The sequence below is a fragment of the Neopsephotus bourkii genome, unplaced genomic scaffold, assembly GCF_033783945.1.
Source record: "Neopsephotus bourkii isolate Nb327-2 ecotype Australia unplaced genomic scaffold, CSIRO-AGI_Nbou_v1 NB_1572, whole genome shotgun sequence".
NCBI lineage: Eukaryota > Metazoa > Chordata > Aves > Psittaciformes > Psittacidae > Neopsephotus > Neopsephotus bourkii.
The window spans coordinates 2,075,056-2,103,049 of NW_026902048.1; the positions used below are offsets into that span (position 1 = coordinate 2,075,056).

The 27,994-nt window shown below is 48.7% G+C and overlaps 1 protein-coding gene and 2 long non-coding RNA genes across 4 annotated transcripts; 2 read left to right on the forward strand and 1 right to left on the reverse strand.

The window, feature by feature from the left end:
* Positions 1 to 15: 15 nt before the first annotated feature.
* Positions 16 to 27,990, reverse strand: PLEKHO2 (pleckstrin homology domain containing O2). Its single transcript, XM_061371220.1, has 7 exons — positions 27,804 to 27,990; positions 27,672 to 27,768; positions 22,807 to 22,959; positions 16,225 to 16,341; positions 9,154 to 9,258; positions 6,639 to 6,737; positions 16 to 4,746 (listed from the first exon to the last, which is right to left on the reverse strand). Exons 2-7 carry the CDS (start codon positions 27,678 to 27,680, stop codon positions 3,508 to 3,510), a joined length of 1,722 nt encoding a protein of 573 aa, XP_061227204.1. The 5' UTR covers positions 27,681 to 27,768; positions 27,804 to 27,990; the 3' UTR covers positions 16 to 3,507.
* LOC133221949 (uncharacterized) lies at positions 6,760 to 15,956 on the forward strand. 2 transcript variants are annotated; one of them, XR_009728121.1, is made up of 3 exons: positions 6,760 to 8,769; positions 9,638 to 9,795; positions 15,800 to 15,956. It is a non-coding gene; the product is annotated as an uncharacterized LOC133221949 (long non-coding RNA). The 2 variants fall into 2 exon arrangements; XR_009728122.1 differs by lacking the exon at positions 15,800 to 15,956 and having other exon boundaries at positions 6,760 to 8,452; positions 8,585 to 8,769; positions 9,638 to 9,952.
* LOC133221950 (uncharacterized) lies at positions 16,337 to 22,606 on the forward strand. Its single transcript, XR_009728123.1, has 3 exons — positions 16,337 to 19,467; positions 20,546 to 20,663; positions 21,308 to 22,606. It is a non-coding gene; the product is annotated as an uncharacterized LOC133221950 (long non-coding RNA).
* Positions 27,991 to 27,994: the final 4 nt, after the last annotated feature.

Genomic DNA, 27,994 nt, shown 5'->3' on the forward strand with positions numbered 1-27,994 from the left:
TGGCTCTTAAACAGATGATATTTAAAAGGGGGTTTTATTGCCAAATCTCAAAGCTCTTTACAAGCAGAAGACAAAGTGCTGCCTTTCCACGGGCTGCAGCAGCAGCTTTTCACATGGACATCCACACTTGCTTGCTTGCAAACTCACTTCCTTCCTGTCACAGACACATAACCCGGTGGCACAGCACACAACACAGACTCACACCCCAGTGCTCCATGCCCAGAGGGGTTTCAGGCACAGAACCCCAGCCCAGTGCTCCATGCCCAGAGGGGTTTCGGGCACAGAACCCCAGCCTTAGTGCAGCCAGAATTAGATGGAAGTTGAAATGGAAGATTAAAGGAAGATTTAAAAGAAAAGTGCATGGTGGCAGGATGTACACTGAAGATGGGAGTAGCTGTGTAAGGTCAGAGGTGCCCAGCACTGCCATTTTCAGAGCAGCATGTAAAAACAGTGGGCAGTTGCAGCAGAACCCACTCTCCAGCCCTAGGCAGGGCCTGCCTGATAATCAGAATATGAAGAACAAGTGGGAAAAGTGCAGAAGCAACATGATGGGTTTTTTCCTGCAAAATCCAGGTGAATCCGGCTTACATCTGGGCTAGACATCTTAGGATGAAACTCCTAACCCTATTAGAAAAAATAGTTAAAAGCAAAAAGTCTCTAATATAGCATTTTCAGCAGTAGAGTTACTGGGTGCTACCGAGATTCCACTTAAGTTATACCTATTTACAAGACATAATACAAATCTAGTAAGTTCTGTTAGTACAGCAATTACAGTAACTAGCTGTAGCTTGTAAAGTGATTTAACTTGCCCATTTCCTAACAGATACAGGGGGTTTTATCTGTTAAGATTCTTACTGATGAGTATTCATTAAAATGTCAGACATTTATTCATTGGAATATTTGGTATAATATAAAAATATACAGTAAATACAAGCACATCCTCTAAGTTTGGCTGTAACAGATAGGGATATCCGGGTATTTTCATCAGCACTTTGCCAAATGAGTATCCACAGAACACACTGCCACAAGGAAACACCCATGACAGCAAAAGCATTTGTGTATAATTTAGGGGATTGAGCTATGCCATAACCTGTTCTCATTCTCGGTTTTCAGTTCCAGGCTTTGATCTACTCATCCTGGAGTTTAGGACTGGCTTCAGCTTTGGGATATGAACTGTACCCGCAGTTTGCCCTGGTTTGTGTATATTCCTGTTAGTGTGAACCGGTTTGTTCCCCATCAAATTTATCTCTTTTTACAGCACTGCATCTTGCAAAGCCTGCCTGCTCTCTGAAGCTGATGCCCTTTGACTTCCAGTGCACACCAGGTTCTGACAGCTCACACTCATACCACACAGTGATCGGTTAACAAAAGTGCACATGCAGAAAAATACATGTAGATAGCAGATAGGCACTGAACGTTGTCTGTGTTATTAGCCCTTGTCCTAACTATGTCTGGAAAGGTGAAGACGATCCGTGGTTCACATTGAATCTACAGCAGCAAATGACACAGATCCAGAGTTTGCTCCAAGCTGTGAGCCTGGAAGTGGGCTTAGGATGTAGGAACTTTTTGTCTCAAAGCAAAGCTTTTTGGCACCTGAGCCCTGAGTGTTTGGCTGTGTAGAAATTCCCATGTGACAGAGTAACAAATGAATTCCCATGCACTATCTATGGCTGACCTGGGAGGGGGAAAGACCACTGAAACCAAAGCTAGTTCAAGAGGCAGAAGCATCAGTTCTAGTCACTACCTGTGTGCCTGGCACTGGGTGATGAAACCAGGATATTTGGAAGCCCAAAGGCAACATTTCTGTGCTCAGGCCTGAAGTGCCCACTGCCTACCCTAGGAAAAGGCTTGGATGAAGCTTTACTGGGCTGCTGCTATAGGAGGGTGTTTGCAGCCCACTGCAGCCTTGTGCAACCTGGGATATTATATAAGAAAGAAGAAAAAGAAATGGGTGAGCTAAGAGGGCAGTGCTGGCAAATGAGAGAAGAGCTTAGGTGATGTGTGTCATTCCTTAAAAACCACACTGGGAAGATCACCTTTTTCCATGCTTCCAGAGTCTGACTCAAACAAGGGAGAAGCTCTTTGGGCTGTCATATGATTCTCCTCAAAGCAACTATAAAGAATAGGGGAGGGGACCCAGCTCAGGTACAGCATACAACAGTGGTGCAAAGACATGATTTTATCACAGCTGTAATCACTAAAGACCAGGGGCACTGTGGTTGCTTTCAGCAGTTGGGCAGGAAGCAGTGGGAATTCTGCAATGCCTTCCTCAGACCCTTCTGTAGCAATGCATTGCTATTTTTAATACACTTAAACCACTGGGACCAGCCCCAAAGTTGTGTGCACAAAATGCCTTTCCCTCCATGTATTCCAATTCTGTGCCAAGCCATGGCTCTTAGGCTAGCCAGGATATAGCAGGTAGAGGCATATTAAATAGGAAGAGGGATCGCATCCAGACCCGCTGCCTTATGTTGCATGCTCCTGTCAGTTAACATCCCAAGACACCACAGAAAGCAAGCCTACAGCTAAGGGAACACATATCCCTAAAGCTTCTTAATGGCAGCTCTCTTAGGAAGCTCCTGGGAATCTCCTGGACACAAGCTCTCCAAATGCCTAGCTCATTGTTCCCAATAATGATGAGGGGATTCAGAGTTATCAGATAGGAATGGTCTTCAATAATAAACATGTGGTGCTGCTACAAGACACTCCTTCAAAGGCCAACTGTAATCTCTTTGCCTCAAGTTCCCTATTAATGAAACAGGAACAATTAATACATGCCTGGCAATGATGCATTGAGACTTGCATTCACTCACACAGTGCTTCGCTCACCTAGAGCTCTGCAGAGCCAGGCTCAGAAGAGCCTTCCTTCACACAGCTGCTCCAGATCTGAGGACACTACTCATAGTCAGGAATTGGCCAGTGCTGTTTGCCTCTGTGTGAGGTCACTTTTTAACTGTGGATGTGGTTTTAGAAGTATCTTTGGAGAAGATGAAACCATTTATCTTTACATTCCTGGATGTCACTGGGCCAGGTGGGCTGGGAAACCTCGCCAGCAAGTGAACAAACACTGACTACATCTATCCTTGAATTACTGAACTGGGAAAACCAGATGGGTGCCAGTGTAACCTGGTAAATACAGACAGACAGGGGCTTTTGCTGGAATAGCCATTCTGCTCCTTTCAAGCACCTGGCTTTGATTACCAGGAATTCTTAAGGCCTGATCCATTGAAAGGACTTTAGACAGAGTCCTTAAAGAGCATTCACATTTCTGCAACTGTTCAATGTCCTGTAACCTTCTGCTGCGCTAACAGGATTAGACCCACGCTGGTATGTACAACATGAAGAAAGAGAGAAAGAGGCTGTAACTGAAAGCTCAATCCTGTCCCATACACATGGTGTGTGCACAGCAAAACTCCACCTTTTAAACACTGGCCTAGCAGCGGTACAAATCATAAATGGCAAATGTGTAGCTTTGTTTTGGAGAAAGAAATCTCTTTGAAGAGGATGTCAGGGCGCACTTCTCCTGTAGAGAGTCACTCGATCCTTTTGCTTTTCTTTCTGTTTCTGTGTTGCTTCTTTTTTCAGTTCTCCCAGACCTTTAATTTCTTGCAAAACCTGGGTAGCTTGCCGAAGCTGTTCTACGGCCTCGTTGAGCAATGTCTCTGCCATCACTGGGGGTCCGTTCCCCTCCTGGGCCTGTTCCAACCCTTCACGTAAAACCTTCTGCAGAAGCTTTTCTGCCTTTTCCCTTTCGTTAGCCACTTTCTCCTCCATTTTAGCTAAGCATTGATGGGAATCCTTCGGGAAAGCTGGGCCTGGATGTGCTCTCTGTGTAGTTTTGGAATCAGACAGCAAGTCTCCCAGAGAAGAACTGCGAAGTTTGAGACACGAAGTGCTTTCTACAGACTCTTTCTTCTCAACAGCTGCTTTTACACTCTCATGGTGTGCTTCTGTAGCTAAGGAAGTCTCTGTCTCTTCTGCTGAAGTTTGCTGTTCTTTCTCGGCAGCGGTTCTCCCATTTCCTTCTTCAGTTTCAAGTGCTGGGGATGCAAGCTCTGCTACATCACTGTCTGCAATCCCATTTACTGGGGGCTTGGAGCTGCCAGGCTCCTGCTCTTCCCAGCCCCCAGATTCCAGGTCTCCATGGCTGGAGTTCATTGTGGCTAGCATTTTTTCCGACAGAACCTTAGGAGGGACAGGAGGCTTTGCAACATCTCCAGCAGCAATCTCAGCAAGGTTGTCTTCACTACTGTCTGCTGATGACTGTAAACCTTCTGTGGTTTTAGGCTCAGAGACTGGTTGGTCCCAAGCTACTTTTAGCTTGTCTGGTATGCTCTTAGGAAGAGGAATCAGAGCTTTTGCTATGCCCCTATTGCTGACCTCAGTGAGGTTCTCTCTGTTCTCCTCACTTGTTGCTTGGGATCCTTCCACATTCTCCTCTGGGCTTACAGAGTCCTCTTGCTTGCCATCTACATTGTCCTTTGATATTATGCTTTCCTTAAGCTTCTTATCTGGAGGCAGTGGAGGAGACAGAGGCTTTTTATGCTCCTGGTCAGGAACATTGTTCTCTGCATCTTGGTTTTCCTTTGTGCCAGTGGGTTTTGTAGGTGGCATAGGTGGCTTTGGAGTCTCTTTCTGAGGTGGCTCATTGTCATCTTCACTGATAGCGGAAGCAAAGTTTGGTGGTCCATTGTCTACTATATCCAGATCTAACCGGAGGATGCCATCTGATGTAGACTTGGCAGCCTGAAATACACAAGAGAGCTGTCTCAGTATCTGCCCCATCACCAATCCTGTGTTCCATCCTTTAACTTAAAAGTGCCAGAACCCCACAACCAGCATGGCAGGCAAGGGGCTGCTGCTTCACGCATCCACCCTGTTTAATCTGTTGAAACTGAGAACAATGTCTCAAAGCCTGTTCCACACTATTTCTGTGTTCTTCTGTTGGTGCTGGCTCCCTCTACCCCCATCATTTACAACGTGCCTACCCAAAGCACACCTGCTTTCTGCTTTAGGGACTGTCATATTTTAACTTGAACATACAAACCAAGCTGATCTTTAGATCATTTGGCCAGGGATACTGTTGTAATACCATTGTCTTCTGCTTGCTTCTTCCAACCTGATGTCATCCCTGTCTTAACAGGGCCAAGCCTCAGCTGGCTAAACCTCCTTCAAACCACAGGCTGTGTGCAAGTCACTCTACCAAAGGGAGGTCCTAAAAAGGATGGACTTAGTAAAGATGTTGCAGCATGTAAGCTCCCCAAGAGGGAAAAATACAGTGACAGTTCCTGTGTGAGGGAACCCAAAACCACACCAAGGTGTAGCTGCAGCCAAGGCCAGACTCCTGCAGTGCACAGAGTTTAGTTACAGTCTCTCTTTACCTTTCCAGCCCATTAGAGGGATGGAGACGAGCTGCATCCTGGCAGCTTGGCCCTGACCCATCCTCACCTGGTCTGCTTTGACACTGAAAAGCATCGTTCATCCCATTTCCTTCATGACACTGCAGCCAGCAGCTGTGATACACATCTTTCTGCAGGCTCTATCCTCTCCCTTTCCCCTCATTCCTGCTTCTGAATTCGTAAAGCCAGTTTCCCCTGAATTTAGCTGAAGGTGAGAGGTCTTACAGGTATTAACCTTGGAGGTATCTTGTGAAAACAGTGAGCTGAGCACTGAGAGATCTTTTTGATGCTTAGGGAAGGGCTTCCTACCTTACCCAACCCATATTAGGCAACAGAGAATCCACACTTCATCGCTGCTGTGACTTTTGTCATGTTTTCTTCTGCGGTTTTCTGGGGGAGTGGATGGGAATCTATGATTCATTCCCATGCGTGTCTCCAGCAGAGACATTCTCCCTCCATTTCTATGCAAAGTGAAAAGTCTCGGGGCATCTCATTTTCTGCACGAGGGTCCTGAGTGCTGTACAGACACATAAGTCAGAGCCGTGGAAGTCTGAAGAAACTTGGTTGAGATTAATGCTCTGCTACAATATCTATCTGTCTGTAGCAACTTCACCATAAATCACAGGATTCAAACACTAGTAAGAACCTCTCCCATGGAAAGGAACTGTAGGTTTATTTTGTGGTGGTTTTGCTTCTTTTCCTAAGTGACAGATCCAGAACATCAGTTACGAGTAGACAGGTAAGCCCATAAAACTGCCTGGGAGAATAATGTATTCTGTTTCACACCTAACAAAAGGGCTTGTAAGCTTGAAAGCTTGTCTGCTTTTTCCAGTTAGCTTAATAAAAAATACAGCTTCTCCCCACAGAGCGTGCAGTTCTTCTGCCTTTACACCACCGTGGCTACAAAACCATCGCTTCATAGAAAATAAATCTAGAAGCTTCGTTTCCTTCTGATTGCAGTGACACTATAATGGCTCTCCCCAGATGGTCAAGCAGCTCGTGAGTTATGGAAAGCTAAATATGTCATAACACGTTGCAGCAGCTACAGCCTATGGGAACCTGAGGCTTCCTCAGAGAGGTCCTGGCGCAGGCTTTCCTGGGGGAAGCTGTTTCCCTGCCAGCTTCTTCCAGGCTGTCTGTGCCAAAGGGGTTTTCCCTGGGCTTTTGTAGCTATGTGGAAGGAGCAGTTCTTGGTGATCCCAGCTGGGGAGATGGGTCATGCCATGGGGATGCACTTACCTCCTTTAGGTGGCTTCTCGTGGGTGGCCTGCGTCCTTGGGTCATTTTTACTCTGTCCCGAGTTACATGGTCCAAGGAAAGACTCTCATCTACTTTCACCTTTAGAAGGGAGAAGGGAAGGGAAAGAAAGAAAGAAGAGGGTCATTAATTTCTCAAGATATGTCTATGAAGGTCTCACTGTCACACATGAAGGGATGCAGCATTTGGATGACTTTCACCCCCCCAGTCTTTCCCTCAGACCTTATGCAGCCTGCCTGCAAAGCCCTGCACATACATGATGGATATTTAAGGCATCTGTTCTGTACAGAGCTGTGTTTATCTAACAGACACTCCGAAGCAAAGCACCCAGCCTTCAGAGGTTTGCCATGGAAAACCTCCCCTCTACCTTAGGAGCACGGTAGGAAGGACACAAGGCAGCATTGTTGTCCTCACTGCAGCCCAGGCTTGGCCCAGCTCCTGCCTGTGGCAGAGCCCAGCACTGAAATTGCTGTTGCCATCTTAGAGGTGAAAGCTCATTAATAACCGTGACCTGACTGTGAACTGCACCAGCAGTGCTTCGTTACAGACCTTCCCTTCTACAGCTCTAATGACGGCAGGATGCTGAAGAGAAGGTGTGAGCAGTGACCTGGATTAATTGCAACTCTAGCTGAATTAACAAATCTATTTCCTGGAATCAGATGAGAAATCCACTGCCTCACACACGTGGGGAGGGAGGTCTCAGCCCCTGGCAGGTATTTCTCTGTGCTGGCTCTGTGACCACCCAGCCACCCTGTGATGGAGGAAGGCTGGAGTCTCCTCCATACAGAGGTGCAGCAGCAGTGAGTGGGGATGGTGAAACATCACTGTGTCCTTGGTTTGCTGGTCTTTGTACAATCAGGAAGCTGGCCAGGGTGAAATAAGGATTTAAAAGGAAAAACGGATCCCAATCCCTAGCTGATATGGCAGAGTGGGTTTATTGGTCTTTCAGAGGAGAACAGCTAATCCAAGCCAGCTGAGAGCTTGACCCATTAGCTTGTGCTTTAAATCTGGGGTTTGATCCGTATTGGAATGAATGAGAATTAGAGGCTGGCTCCCTCTGAGAACCCAGGTCCCCATAAGGAGGATAACCCCAGGCTGTGGCAGGGAGGTGACCTGAGATTTCACCTTGCCATGGTGCTGAGGGTGTGTGCAGAGCTTGCTGCCCACTGGAGAGGCACGAGCTGGGCCCCTCCAGGTGCTGCATTACAGCACATCATATCTTCCATCCACTGAAACATGGCAGCAGACCTGGCTGCTGAGCTCTCTGCTGCTGGGGTTTGTCTGCTCAGGCTGCTGCTGGTCCCTTTAATTCCACAAGCTGTTTCCCACTTGGTCCAAGGAACCACTACATCCCACCATCAGCTGAGTGCCATTTGCCTAGGCTAAAAAGAAGCCTCTCCTCCTGCTTTTGCCCTCTGCTGAATGAAAGCAGAACCCAAGCTCTCAGAGTTTACGTCTCTAGCACCATATCTGCAGTGCTTAGCCCTTTTCTCAAAGCTCTTGCTCACTCTTTGGTTTCCTTTGCTAAACAGATCTTGCTAATTGCTTTCTTCCCTCGTTATGCTGCCTGCTCCTTCTTGTGCCATTCCCGTGATGGTGGTTTGTGCACTTCCTTTCAGTACTGAACCAACTGCAGACTAGATGCTGCTCCTCTGCTTTAGTTGAGGGCTGATTTACAAGCTAACAGGGAGCAGGGCAAGGCTGCTCAGTGCAATTTTCATCCCTCCCTCTGTGCAGCAGGATGGGAGGAGGATTTGGGAGCACAGGTATGCTGGGGCCAGCTGAGAGGCAGGCAGGTTTGGCCAGGGCCATGGAGTAACTTTCCAGCAGACTTCTCTCCAGGCTGAATAGCTGGTGGACTGAGTCACTTCAGAGTTTTCCAGTATTCAGGACTGGGCTATGTCCTAATCAAATACCTCCATTTCCAGGCTGCTTGGTGCTAAGGATCATGGCAGCATGGGGAAGATGAGTCTCTCCAGGGTGCAGCCCCAGCTTTACACAGCTCAGCACTGCAGCTGCTTCCTGCACCAGCCACTTCCATTGGAAGAGAACTTCCATGCACTCGCTGATCCCAAACCCACTGAAGCCCCCAGACCATCTCCCACTGACTTTGGTGAGCTCTTGTGTGCCATCGGCCTCCTGAGAGATGTTAGCTCTTAGCAGCACAGGCCATGCCTGTAGCACACCATCTACTCAGCTGTCCCTGCCTCCCTGCACCTAACCCTGGCCAGGACAGAGAGAAGGGCAGCAAGATGTAGGAGGGTGCAAATGGCTCTGTACATGTCCTGCCTTCTTGAGCTGGGAACTGAAGTGGCTAAGAGCTCCCTAGCCTATGGGGAAGAACCTGGCCTTCCTTGAATACCATCTTTCTCCTTTCTTTGACCATGGCTGGAAGGACAGGGAGCACGGGGGCTTGGGCAAGTTCTGCTTTTGGCTAAAACAGTGGATCAGGACTGACACAGAAATAGAGGAGTTGTTTGAAAACCGTTTCTCTTACCTCATCAAATACTTTGTTTTTGCCTCTATTGATCCCTTCATTAAGAGCTTTTATCCACGATTCCTTTTCTTCCAAAGTTGGAGCTTGAAATTTGATATCATGAACCTGCAAGAGCAGAGAGACAATTGGTGTCTGTCAGGACCAGAGAGGCAGCTCTCTGTTCTCACTTCAGCTTCTCTATAACAGCCAGCTCCAGCCTATGTTTAAACTACAGATTCCTTTGTGCTTTGGCAAGTGCTTCACTTCATAGTTCCCATGAACAGGACTTTGTTATGCTCAACAGCTTGTTGCTGTAGTTTTATTTCTGCAGCTAGTAACTAAAGTAGTAAGAAAACAAGAGTTTCTTCCTCTGCAAAACACTCAGAATAGCTCTTAGAACAGCAGCAAGTTGTATGGTCACACTGTGTATAGAGTCAGATTGAAAGTCCAAGGCATTTTGTGTTGGTTCAGATGCACTAAAGTACTTTATCTCCATCCCTCACAGGCTGCAAGCAACGGGAAGGCTGTGTGCAACAGGCTCTGCCTGCTTCCCTGTTTCTGTAGTTCTGCAGAACAGAACTGATACAGGAATCTGGGGCTCTGACCTTGGCTGCAGGACCCCCAATTCAGCTGAGCATGGACATGATGAAACGTAAGGGCAATGTAAGTGAAAATCTTCACCATATCTTTTTCTCTTTGCAAAGAAATTCAGCAGTAAATGCTACAGACATACACACTCTGGGGTTTGAACAGCTGTCCCAAGAGGAAGCAAAGAGTTGGCCATACTAGAGGGAGCTGGCAAGCAGCATGGGACACAGGTGAGGAGGGAGCAATGGGGTGATGGTGTAGCCTGTCCTCCAGCCAGCTCTCCCCTTCCCCCAGGGCAGTCCCATGGCTTTGCTCAGTGTTTGGGATCAATTCTTGACCACAGCAGGAACAATAGTAGGGTGTTATTTATTTCACTGCTGTGTTCTCCAAGCACCTCACCACATTATGTAGCTTTGCCCCAGCATACGCTTCAGGTGAGAGAAATATCATCGTCACATTACAGGTGGCTCTACAGCCAGCTTGGATCCAAATAGCTCCATGTGCTGCCCTAATCCACACCACACAGGAGCATGGAAATACTCTTTTCCTAAAGAACATCATCAAAGTTGCAAAATCAAGCACTTGCAAATGAGATAATCCCAGCACTGCTGGACAGTCCTAACTCAGCCTGCAGTGCATGTTCCTCCTAGCACTATCCCTAATGACAGGGGCAGCACGTCTTACTGAGCTATCCCATTGTGTGTTCTATCTTCATGGCTCAATATGTCTTATTGATCACACTCTGCCCTGAAAACAGAATTACTGATTCCCCTGACAGTCTTTTCTTTGCTGTTTATCACTACAGTATCTGGGGGCTTGACAGATTAACTTTTCAGAGCAACTGAAATTATCTGCCTCTTGCAGGTGGGGAAGTGAGTTACAGAGAGGGTCATTCAAAACCTAGACTAGTGGGGTCTCATTTGGAATAGGTTTTTTGGGTGTTTAACATCCTATAGGTATTCTGCACTCTCCCCGTTGCCTTCCAAAGCAGCTGTAGTCCCAGCCTTCTTGTAAATGAGGCCCCACATTCTGAAATCACAGCAGTGTCTCTGTAAACCAGGGGCTATCTAAAATGAAGGGACAAAGCTAATAGTGACTGACAGTCGAATGCTTTTAGCAGCTCCTTGTTTCGCTATGGCACAACAAAGCAGCAACTGTTTGGGGTCTCAGCAACTTCTGAAGGTGCCATCAGAAATTCTGCAGAACTAAAGCCTGATCTCCTTACAGCACTCCTGCTATTCAGCTAGAAACCCACTGCCCTTCCCTTCTGCATCTATTCCTCTCTTCATTGCCATAGTTTTACATTTACACATCGCAGCAACAAAGTGCCAGACCCTCACACCCAGCACGGCAAGCAGGGAGTTAAGAAGCAATTTGGGGAGATTATTTACTCAATTAGTTTGCACAGAAGGTGACGGGACCACATGTCTTCCTGAGAGCTCAGAGGAGAGGTTAGGGCCTGAACCAGAGCCCTCTGGAGAAAGAGCCCTTTGTCTGGGGTGCAGAAGGGCCACACTAACCAGGGAACCTAAGGGAAGGCAAGGCTCCAAAACAGAGCGACAGCCAGGTTTTGTTTTAGTTCAGGCAGGCCTGTTTTGATGTGTGCTTAAAAACCCTTTTTGTTTGGAAACAATTTTGCCCCAAAGCTTTCTGATTATAAAAGCTTATTAGAAAGCTCTACTTGTGAGCAGCTGAGCTGCTGCACTGCCTGGCAAAGACCTGGCAGCCTGCACCAGCATTTAGAAATCTCTGTACATGTTGTTCGAGGGAAGGATTCCTGCCTCACTTCAAGCTTCCACTTCCAATGCCACTTTGTGCCTCATTCTCCCGAATAAAGCTTCTGAGAGTGTGACTAAGCGCTGGTGTCAGCAGCCCTGCGGCCAGACAGAGGGAAGCCTCGGGGGATGGTCTGTCTTTAATGAGAAGCTGAGATGTCCCTTTGGCATGCAAGCCTCTGCCCCACAGCATAACACAGACCTACTGATGCGGCCACCAAACACAACAGCTAGTGAGGCAAAGGGACTCATGGGAAGATGCTCCCAAGGCAGCAGCAGGAAGATGCAGGAAGTTTCCCAAAGGACTTGGTGAGGGAGGACAGGCAGCACCCTGTGTGGGACCCTGCTCTCTGCAGTGGGGCAGTGAAGACAGTGCCACCACTTCACTCCCTGCTTGCACAAGTCCCTGGGGCTGTGTCAGAAAGGGGAAGCGGCCTCAAGGCTCACAGCAGCTTCCTCCCAGTATGTTGAGCTATCTGGGCTTGAAAACTTCTCTCCTTTTTAGAATACCAACAGATAGCAAGCAGCAGTCAGGCTGCTGGGGCTCTGAGGCTGGTGCTCGGGATGCTACCAGCCAGTCTCTTTGTTACCTTGCAGTCCCTTGTCTGTCTGCATTCATCTGTGACTCACATTTTCAGCCATGGCACTGGGAAGAGGAGACTAACCCGAAGCAGAGTGGAAGCTTTCTATACAGCAGAGAGCTGCAGAACAGAGGCAGGAGGAGCTGGAGGAGTTCTCAGTCCTGCCTGCCACTGGGTACACTAATCTGAGATCCCTAGGTCCTCCACCAACAAGGAATGAACACATTTATCTTGTCTGTATTTTTACTCATTTGGGTATTTGCAGATAATGGGGGATGCACCTGAAGGTGGATACTCCCCACAAAACAGTAAGCAGGGTCTGTTCTCCAGCAGCAATTTAAAGTAGAGAGTCAGTGACACCACTACAAGAGGGCGGAAGGCAGGGTAACACATTTCCTCTCCTTGCTAAGCCAGCTGAGACTGAGTCATGCCTTAAACAACAGCTTGGTGTGCCAGGAAAAGCTGTCATGGCTAAAGCTAATGTGATAGTGACCATTGTAAGCCATGAATACAGACCACGCAATTTACTGTCAGTTAACCCAGAGCACAGCACGGCCAGTCAGCTCGTGCTGAATCACTGGCTTAATGTCATGCAACAAGAGGCTCAGACAGGGGTCACTGTCCGTGACAGCAGCGAGCACAGCCTCCCCAGCTGCTCCATGCTTTCTTGAAGACATCAGTCTCCTCAAGCAGTGGCATCTTACAGCTATGCTGACTCTGCCTTCCAGGAAAGAGAACTGTTACTGTGGGCATTCTGTTGTGCTGGTACCTAATGATTTAACAGACAAGCTCTGGAGAGCTGAATAGCTGCAGTTCAAGATCTTTACCAACACTAGCTCTTCGCTGAGTAATTCTGTTAGATGGTGCTGATCTGTGGTCATGGTGGGGGACAGAATCCTGTGTTTGCTCCTCAGCTAATTCAGTGCAAAGCCTGGTGTTGGCTTCAATTCAGTGGGGCTGGGCTGTGAACTGCTTGTGAGCTGCAGGTTTAGGTGTGGGGAGTTCCCATCTGCTGGCTTTTGGTACAGGATGGTCACTTCCAGCAGGAGCCAGAGCAGAGCTGGGTTGGTAACACCTTAAACTACCCAAGAGTGCACCAGAGTCTATCTGCCAGATGTGAGGTCATCTCCTGCCTTCTTCTACGTGACTTCAGGTTAGATCCTGGAGGGAAAAGTGGAAGCCAAGGGACTGTCAGTTAAGGGATTCTTGTGGTTTTCTGCAGCTGACCCAAGAGCTCCATCATCCCTGGGACTAACACAGCATCTCTGCCAAACTGTGAGACCCCAAGAGCAGCCTCCTCCATGAGCAGGGCAAACATGCCTCAGTGTGATCTACTGCAGCTTCCAGGCTGGACCCCTCCTGAAGGCAGCTGCAGGTACCTCCAAATGTTGACTAAGGGAAAAACAATCACTAGAGGTTTCCACCTCTGGCTGCAGGTGTGGAGTTTGTGTCTGGCCACACTAAGAAGGGATGCATGGGGAGCTGCAGCGCTTGCTCCTGGACTCTTTTCCTTACTACCACCCTCCTTGTTCCCACTCTTAAGACCTCCCCCTGGACCTGAAGGTTTCCAGACCCATTGAATACCAGACTTGTGCTAATCTCTGTAGTCTCTAGGCAGTTTACACCAAGCATGATTTCCACTGCTTTCTGCATCATGAGTACGTTTTCAAGTCTTCAGGCCAAGGCTGCTGCTCTTTCTTACAGGTTCAGCTCTCTGCATCCGACAGCTTTCATTTAATTGCTGTGGGCAGAATGAAGCATTTGAGATTTCTAAGCAGAACGGGTCTTTTGCACACTGCCAGCTTCCTTTGCTGGAGCTCAGGGAGCAGTGCTTGCTTTCAGTTCCATACCAGTGCAGGCGTGTGACATGCTTATATTGTCACAGCTTCACAAAAATGTCATCCTTGTGAACAGGGCAAGCAGAATCTGGGGTACATCCATCGAAGACTAGTGTTTAGCAAGGCAACTTATTTATTTGGGTGCAACTTCAGTTGCCGAGTAGTTTTAACTGAGCAATTCATCTCTGCTCTTCAAGAACATCCCATCCAATATTTAAACTGGGATTTCCTTACAGCTAAACTGGTCTCCCTGTATCCAAGAGGGAAACTCCTGTTTGCACAGTGAAATGGAAATGACCTTTCCTAGCTTGTTCGTAAGTCCCACAGACTCATTGGATTTCTGCATTTCTCAGCATTCTGCTCAGGAGAGGGGGCAAAAAAAGCCCTAACAAGGTCTGGCAGGGCTTGGCCAGCCAGCTCACAGGGTGATTTTCAACTGAGGATGGCAGCAAGCCTCCCAAATGGAGAATGTTTAGCTGATATATATCGCCACAGCTGCGATTTCAAAACAGAAGAAGGACAGTTGTGTACATTGGCCTCCTAATTGAAGCCTGTTCGAACATCTGCCAAAGTATGTTGTGTGTCAACACCCTCACCAGATTCCCAGCCAAAAGGAGGGTGGGAGGGGAGCTGCAAACAGGGAACTTTTCATTTATAAAAGCCGTTCCTTTCACCAAAAGAGCTTTATAAAGAGTAGCCTCTATCTAGATCTCCATTTAATCAGTGGCACGCAGAACAGAGGAGCCGTACACTTGCCAGCATGGCAAAGGGATGAAGTTACCCTTTCAAGGCACAGTTTGGGCTTATGTTTCTCCTAGCAAGAAATGAAAGGTTTAGGAACGGGTCTCATACGCTCTGCTGATTCATGTAGCAGTGCAGACATACACAGCTATTACACTCTTGTAAGTAACATACTTGCAGATGACAATAATTCCTACTGTGCCACCCATCTCTGAGCACTGAGCTTCTATTCCTCTCCCCAGGAATAGGTGTGCACTAGGAGTTATGGTGCCACCCCCTAGCAAACACACCAAGCCTGCCGGGGTTAGCCACTTCTGATGGAAAATGACATGATTTCTGATGAATCAAGTTACAAAACAAACACTAAACCTCAGCTCAGACTGGGGAGACTCTGCCCCACGACTGGGTGCTGAGCAGGAGCTCAGGGTGCACTTTTCCATCACTGTGGTGCATGGTGCTTAATACTGGTTTTCTCCTTCATTGCAAAACAATCATTCACCTTTTCTCTCCACCCCACTCTGGTCCCTGTAGTGTTTTGGGGCAGGGCAGTCTTGTTTTGTTGTTCTGAGTGAAGTTTAGCACAATGAAGCTCTGAACTCAGATGAGGTCTTACTATGGGAATAAACACTAAGTGGCTGGAGTGAAAGAATAAGCAACAGTGACAATAAAGACTAAACAATCTCCATTTATTTAAACAAACTGGAGATGGGGGAATACAGGCATGGTGATATTTTTGCCTGTTCACTTTCTTATGGAAAGGAGTATATTTTGTCCCTCTCAACCTCTCAGATTTACATGGGAAGATTTAGGAAGATCTCTTAGGCCAATAATATCACACTGCAATTAGAAGTAAGTCAAAGTGTGATGCCTCAAAGCAACAACAGAAGCATCCTAGCCCACAAAGGTGCTGAAATGGATAGCATGTAAATAGGAACTAAGGAGAACATCCAAAGATGTGTAGTGATGATCAACCTACATAGGAAGTAAGGCAAGCGTGCCCTTGCATGCAGTCAGGGCTCAGATGGATGTATAGCTTCTTTGCAACACCAGCCTGGTTGTAAGGTTCTGGATCTAACCAGAGGCTGTGCAGGATGATAAAGATGTAGAGTTTCATGAACTCTGCAAAATAAATCTTTTCTCCTAGGAACTGTTTGGCTACAAGTAGCTTTGCACTGAAGTTTCTCAGATCAATGGCTCCGACTCCAGGAGCAGTCTCCTTACATGGATCAAGATCGTTGATTTCACTGAAACTTGGGCAAAGCTGCAGCATCTACAGCTGGGACAGGGATACTTCCTTGCCCGGAACACAGGGGAAACATAAGGAATGGTCCTTCTGCAATGCTCAGGGAGTACTGGAGGAGTGACATGATAAGGCAGGAGAAACATCAAGAGGAAACAAGAAAGCCTACAAGACAGCAGCGTTCCTCCTTACACGCTGTACACCATTCAACAGTCATTTCTCCCAGGTGCCAAAGAGCCAAATCTCAGTCTTTCATCTGCTCTGGGTGCAGCTGCCTGGGAACTCAGTTGGAGTGAGCAGACTGGAGGTGATGAGAAAGGCAATCCTACCTTCTTACCCGGGGAGCGGATCAAAATGAAACGGTTTTTCCTTTTGAGTAGCGCTCGCAGCTCCTGGCACTTGTCATAACTCTCCAGTTCCACTGTTTCTATGCACTTCTGCTCATCCTGCAGAGAGGGAATGAAACATTATGAATAGAAGCCATTGAAATCAATCATATACCATCAAACTCTGCATGTCTTCCCTTTGCATCTGTCTAAAAGCACTTCTGCCTTAAAAATAACCTGCATGCAGACAGCAAGCCCCCATAAATCAGGCTGGCATCTCACTAAGGAAACACCCTAGTCTTTAAGCTACAGGACAATTTGCAGCTAGAGGTCCACAGTGGCCAAGCAAATAACATGTTGTGGACAGTAACACCACCTCCTGCCATCTCTGTTGGGATCTGCAGCCAAAAGTGAAACTACTTTCTCCCTACAGTGAACACAGGAGATGTTACTCTGTTTTTCCACAGGGAAGATGACACAAGCATCACCACGGTCCAGGCAGCCCCCTAGGATGCCAGAGGCATAGTGAAGATAAGAGGGGAGCCCTGCTACCACGGAGCTAGAGCAGGCTGGTCCTCACATCAAAAAGGTCAGCAGAAGCCACGTGCAACTGGGACACCCTCCTCTTGCAGCCACGCTTTGAGCTGTCAAAGTGCGTAAGACTGGAAATACAGTCCCATACAGCCAGCAAAACTGCAGGGCCAGTGTCTCAGTGGGGTATGTTTATCTCTGGTGTATCTGCACTGATGGAGTGTATCTCCGCCTCTTGGCTCCTTTCTCCCAGTAACATAACTAAAATTCCACACATGGTGCGTGGCTCAGTTCAGCTGCACAGAACCATCCGTAATAGGAATCACAGCGTAACACAGCACAGTGTTCTTCATGTCTCAGTAGCCCAGAAGAGACTGAAGCTCCCTTTTGCTAACCATTAGACAAATAAGCAGTGAGAATCACAGAGCAGTTCTTGCTCCAGCCAGCACACCTCATGAACCACCATTACCATCCTGAATTAAAACCATTGACCGTGACCATCCCCAGCCCAGGCTCTGCTCCCAAGGCAGCTCCTCATACCCGTCTGAGTTTGTATTTAGCAATTCCTGTAGCAGAGAAGGGGGTGTGGGATGAGGAAATGTATTGCAGCCAGGAAGCTGCTGCGTGGCTGGAGGCAGGGAATGGGGAGTTCAGAGGGAAGTGGGCTGCAGGGAATTTCCTCCCTTTACCGCCTGACATTTAAGTCACTGTGCAGAGCTCAGGCTGTGTTTAGTTTGTTTTAACCCTGCTCCTATCTGGGGATGGGGGCCCGGCGGAGCCGATGTCGGAATGCAGAGCGAGTTCAGAGCCACTGAGGGATGTCTGGGTCTAATTTAGGTTTATTATTTTAATGACATTACTGTTTATTTCATTTAACACTGAGTAGGTGAACGTGACCAGAGAACCAGGAGAACACATATGAGGAGGAGCAGCTTAATCCTGCCCAAACCTAAAACCCAACAGATAAAATCCTGCTGACGATACCGAGCCCTTTGAAGGCACAAGGCTCCTGCTGCAATCCTGCTGTCGCAGTGTCACTGCAAAAGGACCGGGATGGAAATAATAACCCCTCAGCGGCCAACAAATGACAGAGAAGGGTGAGGTCAGGAATACATGCCTCGGGGATGGGTGATCTCATCCTGGCCTTTGGTGCACGACCGCCCACATTACAGCACTGCTGCACGGCCGGTGCGGTTACCAGCCCCGACGTGAAAGTTTGCTGAGCTCCTTCATCTCAGAGACCTGAACTTCTCAAGTTATCCTCTTTAGGGAGGGCAGGGAAGAAAGCAGCCAGGGAAAGAAGAAAACTCCATGTCTGAGGCAAAGCAAAAGCATCTGAGTTCAGGGAGCACCAGAATGGGGCTTTTGTCTCTGTTTTACCCTTGGCAAGCAGCCATCCCCTCTATGTGACCCTACCTGGGTCACAAAGAGATCCTTTATGTTTGTCCTGCACCACTAAGAGAAAGACTGAAAGACCCAACCCTGCTGCAGATCTCCAGGTGCCCTTCAACCTCCTGGGACCAGGAGGATACTCAGCATCACAGAGACAAGGTTGCTTCCAGGGTCCTGTTCCAACACAGGGGTGTTAGACACATGTTCTGGACAAGCTCCTGCTCCATTTGGTCTCTATTGTCCCAGAGAAATTAAAACAATCCTTTTATGCCATCCTGAGCCACAGATGTTGTGTTCTTACTCAGTGGTCGCACCTCCCTGCAGCACACAGCTCCCAGGTTGTCCCTCACCTGATCGAGGCAGGGAATTCCCTTCAGACCACCTTTCTCTTTTCCTTTACAGACTTTAGGGCTTGCTTTTTAAACTGCTTCTGTGCTTGCTGTAAGGGACAATCAGTAAGACACTTAAAATCCTGCTACAGAAACCCCTGCATTAGTGATTTAATGAAGAAACCCAATTCCTTTATCTATTCACGGAGCAGATGCTGCGACTTAACATGTATCTGTCTGTAGGCTTGGCCCTTAAGAAGGAAAATACCAAACACCTAAAAACAGTAGAGCATCAACCAAAGAACCACACTAGGCAAACAGCTGCCTTAATGAGAAGCTGATAAAAAGGGGGGTAAAGACTCACTGACACTTGTATTTATATGAAGTATAATTTCCAGCAAAGGCCTCCTCAGTGACCCACATTCATAGGCTGTGACCCTCTGCTCAGTGCACAGTGTCTAGACTGCCTGAAATAATAATTTACTTCTCTGTCCAAGGAGCTCAAAGTGTTTTAACAGATCACTTTCGGGTATGTATTGCTTTTACCAGGGGCAAAATACAGATGTTAACGGCATGACTGTTAAATGCAGAGTGCGTCCTCTGGTCTCTAGAAGACTCTTTGTCTAGTAGGGTTTTAACCTGTCAAAGAATGCACTTTAAAAAAATCCCCAAAACAACAAAAAGCCCAACTCTAAAACCTAAATATAAACCACTGTTTAGGGGGGGAAACCTCCAAACCCAAGACTGATGCTCTCTGATCTATGGAGTGATGATTCTGATCTGTGTAGTCTCTCTGCACAGGATTGCCTGTTCTTCCCCTGCTCGCTGGAGCTTGTAAGGTTTGATTTTGATTCTGGCAAGAATATGCAGAAACAAGAAGAGAAAAAATACCCTTTAGAAAATAACCTGCTTGGTTCTGCGTGGGCCTGCTGCACGCATCCTGCCTTCCCAGAGACTCCTGAGCAGCTTCTGAGGATGTGAGCACGCCAGAGCTGTAAGTGTTCGCACTGACGGCTCTTTTCCTGCCACTGGGGTACGTAATATAGAATCATAGAATCATAGAGTAGTTAGGGTTGGAAAGGACCTTAAGATCATCAAGTTCCAACCCCTCTGCCATGGGCAGGGACACCTCGCTCTAAACCATATTACCCAAGGCCTCGTCCAGCCTAGCCTTGAACACTGCCAGGGATGGAGCATTCACAACCTCCCTGGGCAACCCATTCCAGTGCCTCAGCACCCTAACAGGAAAGAATTTCCTCCTTATATCAAATCTAAACTTCCCCTGTTTAAGTTTTAACCCATTACCCCTTGTCCTATCACTACAGTCCCTAATGAAGCTTAACTGAGCCTTCACTCATGTGAAGGTGCAGAAGTAGGGTGCTGCAGATGGAGGCACAGCAGATAACAAAGAAATGCATCTCCCTTCATTTCACATCCGCTGAAAGAAACCTGAAGCCAGGTGGGGTGACTTTCACCCCCATCTGCTCCTGGTAATACAATAGCCATTTGCAATTCTCCTTCATAAACCAAACCCAAAGCCTCACTAACAAATGTAATATGGAAAACACTCTCGCAGGACAGGTCAGGAGCACATTCCAGGCGATTGTTGTTGATGAGGATAAATACAGTACTTGTGTTCTGCTCAGACTGTACTTTCTGCTAACACGGTACATTACTGCCTGCATCTTGTGTTGGCCATCCCCACTGCTCTTGTTTTGCACACACAAACCTCAGCTACAAGTGCAGCCAGCCTCATTCAGTTACATAGAGAAATGTGCCTGCATTAGAAACAACTGTTGAAGGCAATGTTAGCACCTCTTCATGAAGGGCCTCAACACGTGAAGGGCTCCAAGATGAGGGACCCATAAAAGCACAGCGTGTCCAAGTCATTATCTCAGTTCCTGGAAATCTGATGGGCTCAGAGCAGCTGAACTACTCAGCCTCTGAACCTGCCCTCCCACGTGGAAGCTGACCTCCCTCCCGTTTAACCCACCTAGGTCTAACTCTAGGATGCACATGGGAAGATGCTTGTATTCGTATTGCCTGAAGCTTTATCTCCTTTCTTTTTCTAGGGCTCCAATTCAGCAAGCACTGAGCAATGCCAGTTTAAACCATTTCAGCCTGAGGATGGTCTGGGATGCTGTGTCTGTTTCCAGGGTCACACAAAGCCAGCTTTCAGGTTCCACAAAGGTATGTGGAAAAGGTCCAGCAGGAAAAATGGCAGCTTGAGCTCCAGAAAGAAAACCCACACTGCACCACAGACTCTCCTTTGACACTGGCCCTTCTCATCTCAAAAACTTAGTTCCCCAATTGTAAGATGAAGACAGCAACACTGCCCTAACTCACATTAAAGGAAGATAAATACAGTCATAAAGATGAACTGCCTCAATTCTGTAGCAACGGGACCCCTCCTGAGAGCAGAAAATTGCTATTTCCTCTAGTTCCCCTGTAGTAAGTCTGCACAATCACATGCTATCCTATTGTGCTACCAGATAATTTTGTAGCAATTTCCTCTCTTAGCCATTTGACTTCACTGTAAGCCAGTTTAATAGCCTATAGATATTAACATGATCCCTTATTTACAATAATGGGACCTTGTAGCTACTGTAGCTTACAGATGCAATTTATTACAGGATGTTACCACAATCCGCAGGCTACCAGAAAACGTTCTGTCTGGTTGTTACAAATGCCATTTTCCTTGTTTAGATAATAAAATAACCCTTTAAATGACGGAGATTTTTCCTTCTTCTGAACATCTGTGAAAATTAATCTTACTTTAAAAGCCTCCTTTCCCCTTGTGGTAACGAAAGCCTCCATATATCTTGTTTTTAAAGGCATGCCCTTTAAAAAACCCTACGTCATGATGATAGAATTTGAATCTCTGAGTTCCTGAAGCTTCAGCTGGAGTCAACAGGTATCTGGGGCACTGGGAAGCAGTCTGCAGAGCACCAGTGGTTTGCAGGACCAGGCTGCAGCTCTCTGTGCAAGAGAAACCCTTTCCCTGCTTCCAAGCTGCTCATCACCTGACAGTGACTTCTCATTTCATTGTTCTTGCACTCTTCCTGCCATTTCACAACTAAGAACAAACGCCTCCAGAAAGCGTTGGGATTTGGGAAGAGCAGGAGGGTTCAGTGTAAGGGAGGAGGCAACACCCTTTAACCCAAACTGTTTTTAACAAACCTTTATTAGGCAATAGTGTGTTTTTTAGAAAAGAGAACCAACCTCACTGTCAGTCCTGGTCCTGAAACCATCACAGCAATGCAGCTGCTGAAACATTTCCCCATTCTTCTTCCCTTGACAAACTGCACACAAAGCTTCACATTACTCTGGTTTTATATCATCTTGATACCCACGAATGACCCAGATCCCCTTGTGTCAGACACCACACAGACACGCGGCCCTTGTGCTGACCACGCAGTGAGAAATCCTCCTCCATCCTGATGCACACACAAACTGCCAGCCACCATATACCAGCAGGGCTTAGTCTGACCCACCCCATATCCCAGATGGTTGTAGCTTGTGCTCTGCACTGTAATTTCTAACTCTGGGGCAAACTCTGCTCTTGCAGAAGCCCCTTCTAACCCAGGAGCCAAGGGAAGAGCTCCCATTGCAGCCCAGCAGGACCAGCCCTGCATTTTTCATTCTTCTAGCATGAAGATGCAGGACATATTTGGCTTGGCTTTTATTTCTCATTTGATTGGAAACAGCTCTAAATGAGGCCATGAACTTAAGGCATGCAATTTATCTAGGGAAGTCCAGGACAAGTCTCCCAGGGGTTCTTCGCTCAGTACTGGCTTAAGTAAAAGGAAAAGATGAGCCAAATCCAGACCGTGTCTCTGCTTAAGAAGGACAGCAAGCACTCACAATCTCACCCTGCATCCATCAGAGACTCTGATGAGCCTGGCTAGCAACAATTTGAGCTGCTTGAAGGGTGCCAAACAGCTGCAGGGTTGCCTGCCATTCCCTCAAGCAGCAGGTGGGGAGTCAGCCTGCTACAGTCCACTTTTATCCTTTCAACTCCAAAACCACAGAGCACATGTCCTGCTTCCGCCCCAAGCTTCACTCCCTTTGCCTTCTCACAGGATGTCCTGCCCCCATTATTTTTCTTTGGCAATGGAACTGTCAAAATATTTACTGGCTAAAGTATTTATAATACATAATATACCCTAAAATGCAGCTGCTGTCTCTTCTTTATAGCATTTACCCTTCCTGGAGAGAACTGGAGAAGCCCTTTTGAAAGGAATGAGCTGGAGAGAAGAGTGAAAAACGCAGGAATGTGTTTCACCAGGGGCCTGGTGCTGCCCCTGCTCAAGACCTTCAGCTGTGACCGTACCTCGTCCTCATAGACCACGAGCTGTGTTTTCCGTAGCTGGATGTAACGATCCTTCCATAATCCCAGGAGCCCCCCGCTGCTTTTCTTAATCCAGCCATATTTCTCTGCCGTTGGAGCAGGCTTTGGTTTCTCTGAGACTTCCTCCTTTGTATCCTGCAAGGACAGAGAGGAGAAGGAATTAGAGCAAAAGCACTTTCCATCCATTTAATCAGGGTCCTCAGAAAGCCTGTCCAGAGAAGACCTCAGCGCTCACCAAATGTGGTCCCTCCCCACCACATCACTAGGGAAAACACTGGCATCTTCCAGAGGAAAACTCAAGCAGATCCCATAGGATCAGGGAGTGAGGATGGACTCAGGCTACCCTGAGAGACACTGTTGAGATGGCAGCAAGACCACCATGCTCCTCTGCTTCCCCAGTGGCTCTGCTCTGCTCTCTGTGCAGGTACTCCCTGCTCAACCATGTACCAAGTGCGCCTTGAAAACTAGCACCTTCCTCTCCACTTTGCTCCTCCAACTCTCTGATGAATCCCAGTGGGATGGATCCTGCTGGCATCAGCAGCATCACTCATATTTTAGCCCACAGCCACTTCTGTAAAAGTCTCCTCTAGGTCTCTATGTTTGGAAAATGCCTCCAAACCAAATCCCATGGGCAAATCCATGGCATAAAATGGTTTGGGTTGGAAGGGACCTTAAATATCATGAGAGCCAGGATTTCATCAGAGCCACACTAAAACATTCCCAGAACGCTCCTGTGTGGTTTGCAAGCAGAGGGAAGGACCAGCAGAGAAGGCAACACCAAGAGAGGGGTGGTTTTAACTGCCCTGCCTTTAGGTCCTTGCTGTTTGTCCCAGCCTGCTCTCGCCTGTCTGCAGCAGCATGGGGAGCCCCAGCATCCTGCGCTGGGAGGCTGCTGCCTTTCCAGGCCTGGTAAAAACCAGAAGATGGATAACTTCCCTGCTTTGAAAAACATCAGAAATGTCCAATATCAATATTCACATCAAACAGAGACAGGAAACCTAAGCCGGGAGCGGGGGCTGATTAACTGACTGCCTTCATCAGCAGACTTGGCGAAAGCTGAGTTTTCCTCCTCCCCAGCGCACTGGAAGAGCCTTTGCAAAGGCAGGATCCCCATTTCCCCTCCCTTGGAGCACCCTGCTGCTCCCAACACCCCACAGACCCTCAATAAGCCTCTTTCCCTCGAGCAAGGCTGAGCCAAATCCCCTTACACAAACACCTCGCCAACCTTGCTACTTGTAAGGAGAGGCCAACCCCAAACCCTCCAGCCTCCTCCCAGGAAACCCACTGACTCTTCAGACTTGGTTTCCTCCATGTCCCCGTCTATAACAGCAGCAAATCCTGCTGCAGAAAGCCAGCACACCAACCATCCCCAAACAGCCCTCACTGGCTGCTGAATGAAACCTTTTCGTATAGGAAAAAAGCCCCAAACAAAACAAACTGGACTGGCTGGAGCTCAGACATCAAGTTTCATAACATGAGGAAATCCCACATGCATGGAAAGGAGTCAGAGCTGGATGCTCCCATGGCCAGGACAGAGCAAGTCTGTCAAATGAGCTCCAAGAACTGGGAGGAGAGCCTTGCTAACAAATCTCTTCCCATGCACTAGATTCCCAACGAACACACCCTTGGACAGCAGCTTTGCTTGCTCCAAAGAGGGAGCTCACACCCGTAAAAGGAGGAAAACCACATTAAATACCCCATGCATCCACGTTTATTCTGATCCCTGCTAAGAGGCTTGGCTTTGCAGGTAGGCTCAGGAGCAGACTGGGAGCAAGACACTTAAATAAATCATGTATCACCTAAAAGAAACCCAGGCGGAAACCTGCAACATCCTTGGTGCCATTTGTAGCAGTTCTTTGTGTTAGCAACAGCCACAATACAGGATGAGAGAGCACCAAGGAGTTTTCCGGGAAGTGAGGGGGCCTCTGGGGGGGGGGTTCTTTAAACTTGACTTTTTAGGTTGCCAGGAAGTTGTATTCCGTTGTGATCTGCGACTTCAGCGAACAGCAACTGCTGCACAAATATAGACCTGCTGGTTTCCTGAGCGAGCACCCTTTTGATGTCATTCTTAGATGGTTGAGCACAGACTTTAACCTCCCTCGGAGCAGTTCTGCATGGATGTAGCTGTACTAAGAGTTTATTCAAGTGACTCCAGACCAAGAGCTGCCAAAATGTTCTTACTCCTTAAAGGTTCTTTTTTTGCTTGGCAGATGAGTTCTTGCTGTTCCTTTTCCCCACCTGGCAGAAAGACTTCCTGAAATCACATGGCAAATACATCTATCCCTGGCCTCTCCAGGTGCTCTGCAGAGTGAAAACTACTCTGTCTCCTCTGGGTTTAAACTAAAAGTACCCGCTGTGAAGACACAGCACTTAACAGCTACCTCTGCAAAACCAGCGTGTCCCAGTAACAGGTTCTGTTGGAGCTGCACTTCACACACAAGGCAGAGCAGCAAAGCTAGCACAGAGCTTGTCTGACAGCCTCTGAGGCTGTCTGCTCCCCATGGGCTCTCCGGCCTTCCGAGGACATCACCTCTCCTCCGTGGCATTGCAGGGTGGCTTTGCAGCTCACCCTGTCCCCTGGCTGGAGCATCCACATGGAGGATCTGTGACTCTGAGTCTCTGCCTGCCCCAGCTGAGCAGCCCAGGGGAGGGAAGGTGACATGAGGTGGAGAGTGCTGGGCTCAGCAGATGACAGCAGGCACAAGCAGAGGGCTCTGTCCCCAGCACTGCACAGGAGTCACCTGAGCTGGAGCTGCCTGGTGCCTGCTCCAGTCTCCACTACAAGATAGATGTGACAGAGCCATCTGTGTGAAAGCCCAGATGATGCAACCTGTTTGTTCTCATGAAAGCAAGAAGAGACTTGGAGATGGTGCCTGACAGCTTTGCAGACTGTTTTTATGCCACCACTGCCTGGAACTGGCACAGGAAGGTTGGCCAGGGAAGGGCACCAAGAGCAGGGAATTGTGCCCACCATTCCCAAACCAGAGCATGGCACAAAGGGATGAGTTTCTGTGGTTATACTTTCTCAAGTATAGCTGAGTTATTCAGCTACTCAGCTATTCCTTCCGCAAGAAACACCAAGATATCCTTCCCAGGGTGCTCTTGGGCTGGATTCATTCCTGATGCTGGTGTAAATCCATGAGAAGAAACCCCTTACATCAGCTAAGTGAGCCAGTGTAAATGAAGGAAGAGCTGAGTTATCCCAACACTGGCTCATGCCAAAGGAATCACTTCCCAAACCAATTTGCAGGAGCCACTTTTGCAGTTTATACCACGATGGCATTTGAAGTGAGACATGAGTTTCAGACTGATGATGCAGAGATGACAAATCAGGGGGACAGGATGGCTTTTTATGTGCCAGTTAGGCAGTTTTTTCTCCTCTCCCCCTGTACTTTAAGGGCCCACAAGCCCACATACTTTCCATGTTTTCCAACACAAAATCAACCCAACTGTTGGATCGCAGTGATGCTTTCACAAGTTACATGTAGGGCACAGAAACATCTCAGTTACAGTCACTTCACTTCAAGTGAGCAACTCCTGTATCACACACTCCTCTCTAGCAAGGCACTGATAGACACCTCCCAGGACACAACCTCTCTCTGCAGACCTCCACTGTTTTCCTCCCTTTCCATGTCCCCTCCAAGCCCAGCTGTTGGCCCTTCCACTTCTCCCTGACCCACAAGAGCAAAACCATCTCACTAGGAATAAACTGCTCAGATCCATGTGAAGCTTAGGGAATGGCATCAGACACCCCCCCCCAAGCATGCAAGCACTGGAGGACTCATTTATCATTACTGAAGAGTGGATGGTGAGATGGTTGGTGGATAGTGGGGTGGGTGAGAAGCCCCTTTGGCCACTGGCTGCCAGCTGGAAGCAGTTTCTCTGCTGTGGATGCCGGTGGATAACAACTCTAGGTTGCTACCAACTTGGGCTGCTTTGCCATCTCCCTGTTGGTTTAGGAAAGCTCTCCTTCTTGACACAAAAGGTTGGGAGCTGAACTAACAGGAAAGAGGGGAAACAAGCCCACAGCTACCGGCATCACATGCACTAGAGGCTGAAGTCCCACAGCAGACCGCCCTACCGGGAGCTTGCTTTGTGCATGAGCAGTAAAACCTCATTTAAGGAAAGGAAGCAGGAATAATTATATGGCCAGACAAGGGGAGAAAACGACCTGTTCAACTCACTAACAAATCTGTGGTGTCGTGATCCATACAGGGATGGATTACTGGGATGTGAGCCCATGGACGTGTAAATCCACATGTGTAGAAGCACTGCTGCCCTTCTCTGCGTTAAACCCGTCCCAGGCAGACACGGAGGAGGAGGACAGACTCGGAGAAGGCTGCTAGGTATGTGGCCATGGCCAAGCTTGCGGTCTGCCCGGGGCCCGGCTCCAGTACGGAAGTACAACACCCCAGCAAGAGTCAGCAGAAGGTGGCCTGAGCAAGCGTGGCATTTGAACAAGCCCGACTCTGCCAGCACTCGTCCTCCGGCAGCGCCAGCGCTCGCCCGGCAGCCTCACCCGGCCGGCTGGAAAGTTTAAATCCCGAGAGCTCCCGGGATGCTCAGCCCCGGGGCAGCGCTGAAGGCAGCGGGGGCGCTGCTTGGGGAGAGGGACCCCCATCAGCTGCGCCTCCATTTCTGGCCCCGCCGCCTCCCGCTGTCGGAACGGGATCGAGGATGTGGCCGGAGCGGTCCTCACGCCCCGTCCCAGGCGCAGCGGCACCGAGGGGCTCCCGTCGCCTCTCGGGGGTCCCCAACAGCCCCGTCCCTCCCCAGGGGCTCCTCTGCACACCCCACCCCATCCCATCCCATCCCATCCCGTCCCGTCCGGTCCCGGTCGGACTCACTTGCTCCATGGCGGGCCGGGGCCGGTCGCTCCTCGCCGCCCGCTCAGGGGCTGCGCCGCCGCCCCGCTGCCCCGCTGGGCTCCGGGCTGGTGGGCATGCCGAGCCGAGCCGAACCGAGCCGAGCCGAGCCGAGCCGAGCCGAGCCTGGACGGGACGGGACGGGACGGGACGAGCCGGGTGAAGCCGAGCGGAGCTGCACCGAGCCGGGCCCCGCGGCTCTCGCCTCCGCACCAACTTCTCGGGGAGCAGCAGCAGCAGCGCCGGGTTTCCGGCGGCTCCGGCGCTGCGAGCGAGGAGGCGGGGATGCCCCCGCCGCTGGCCCC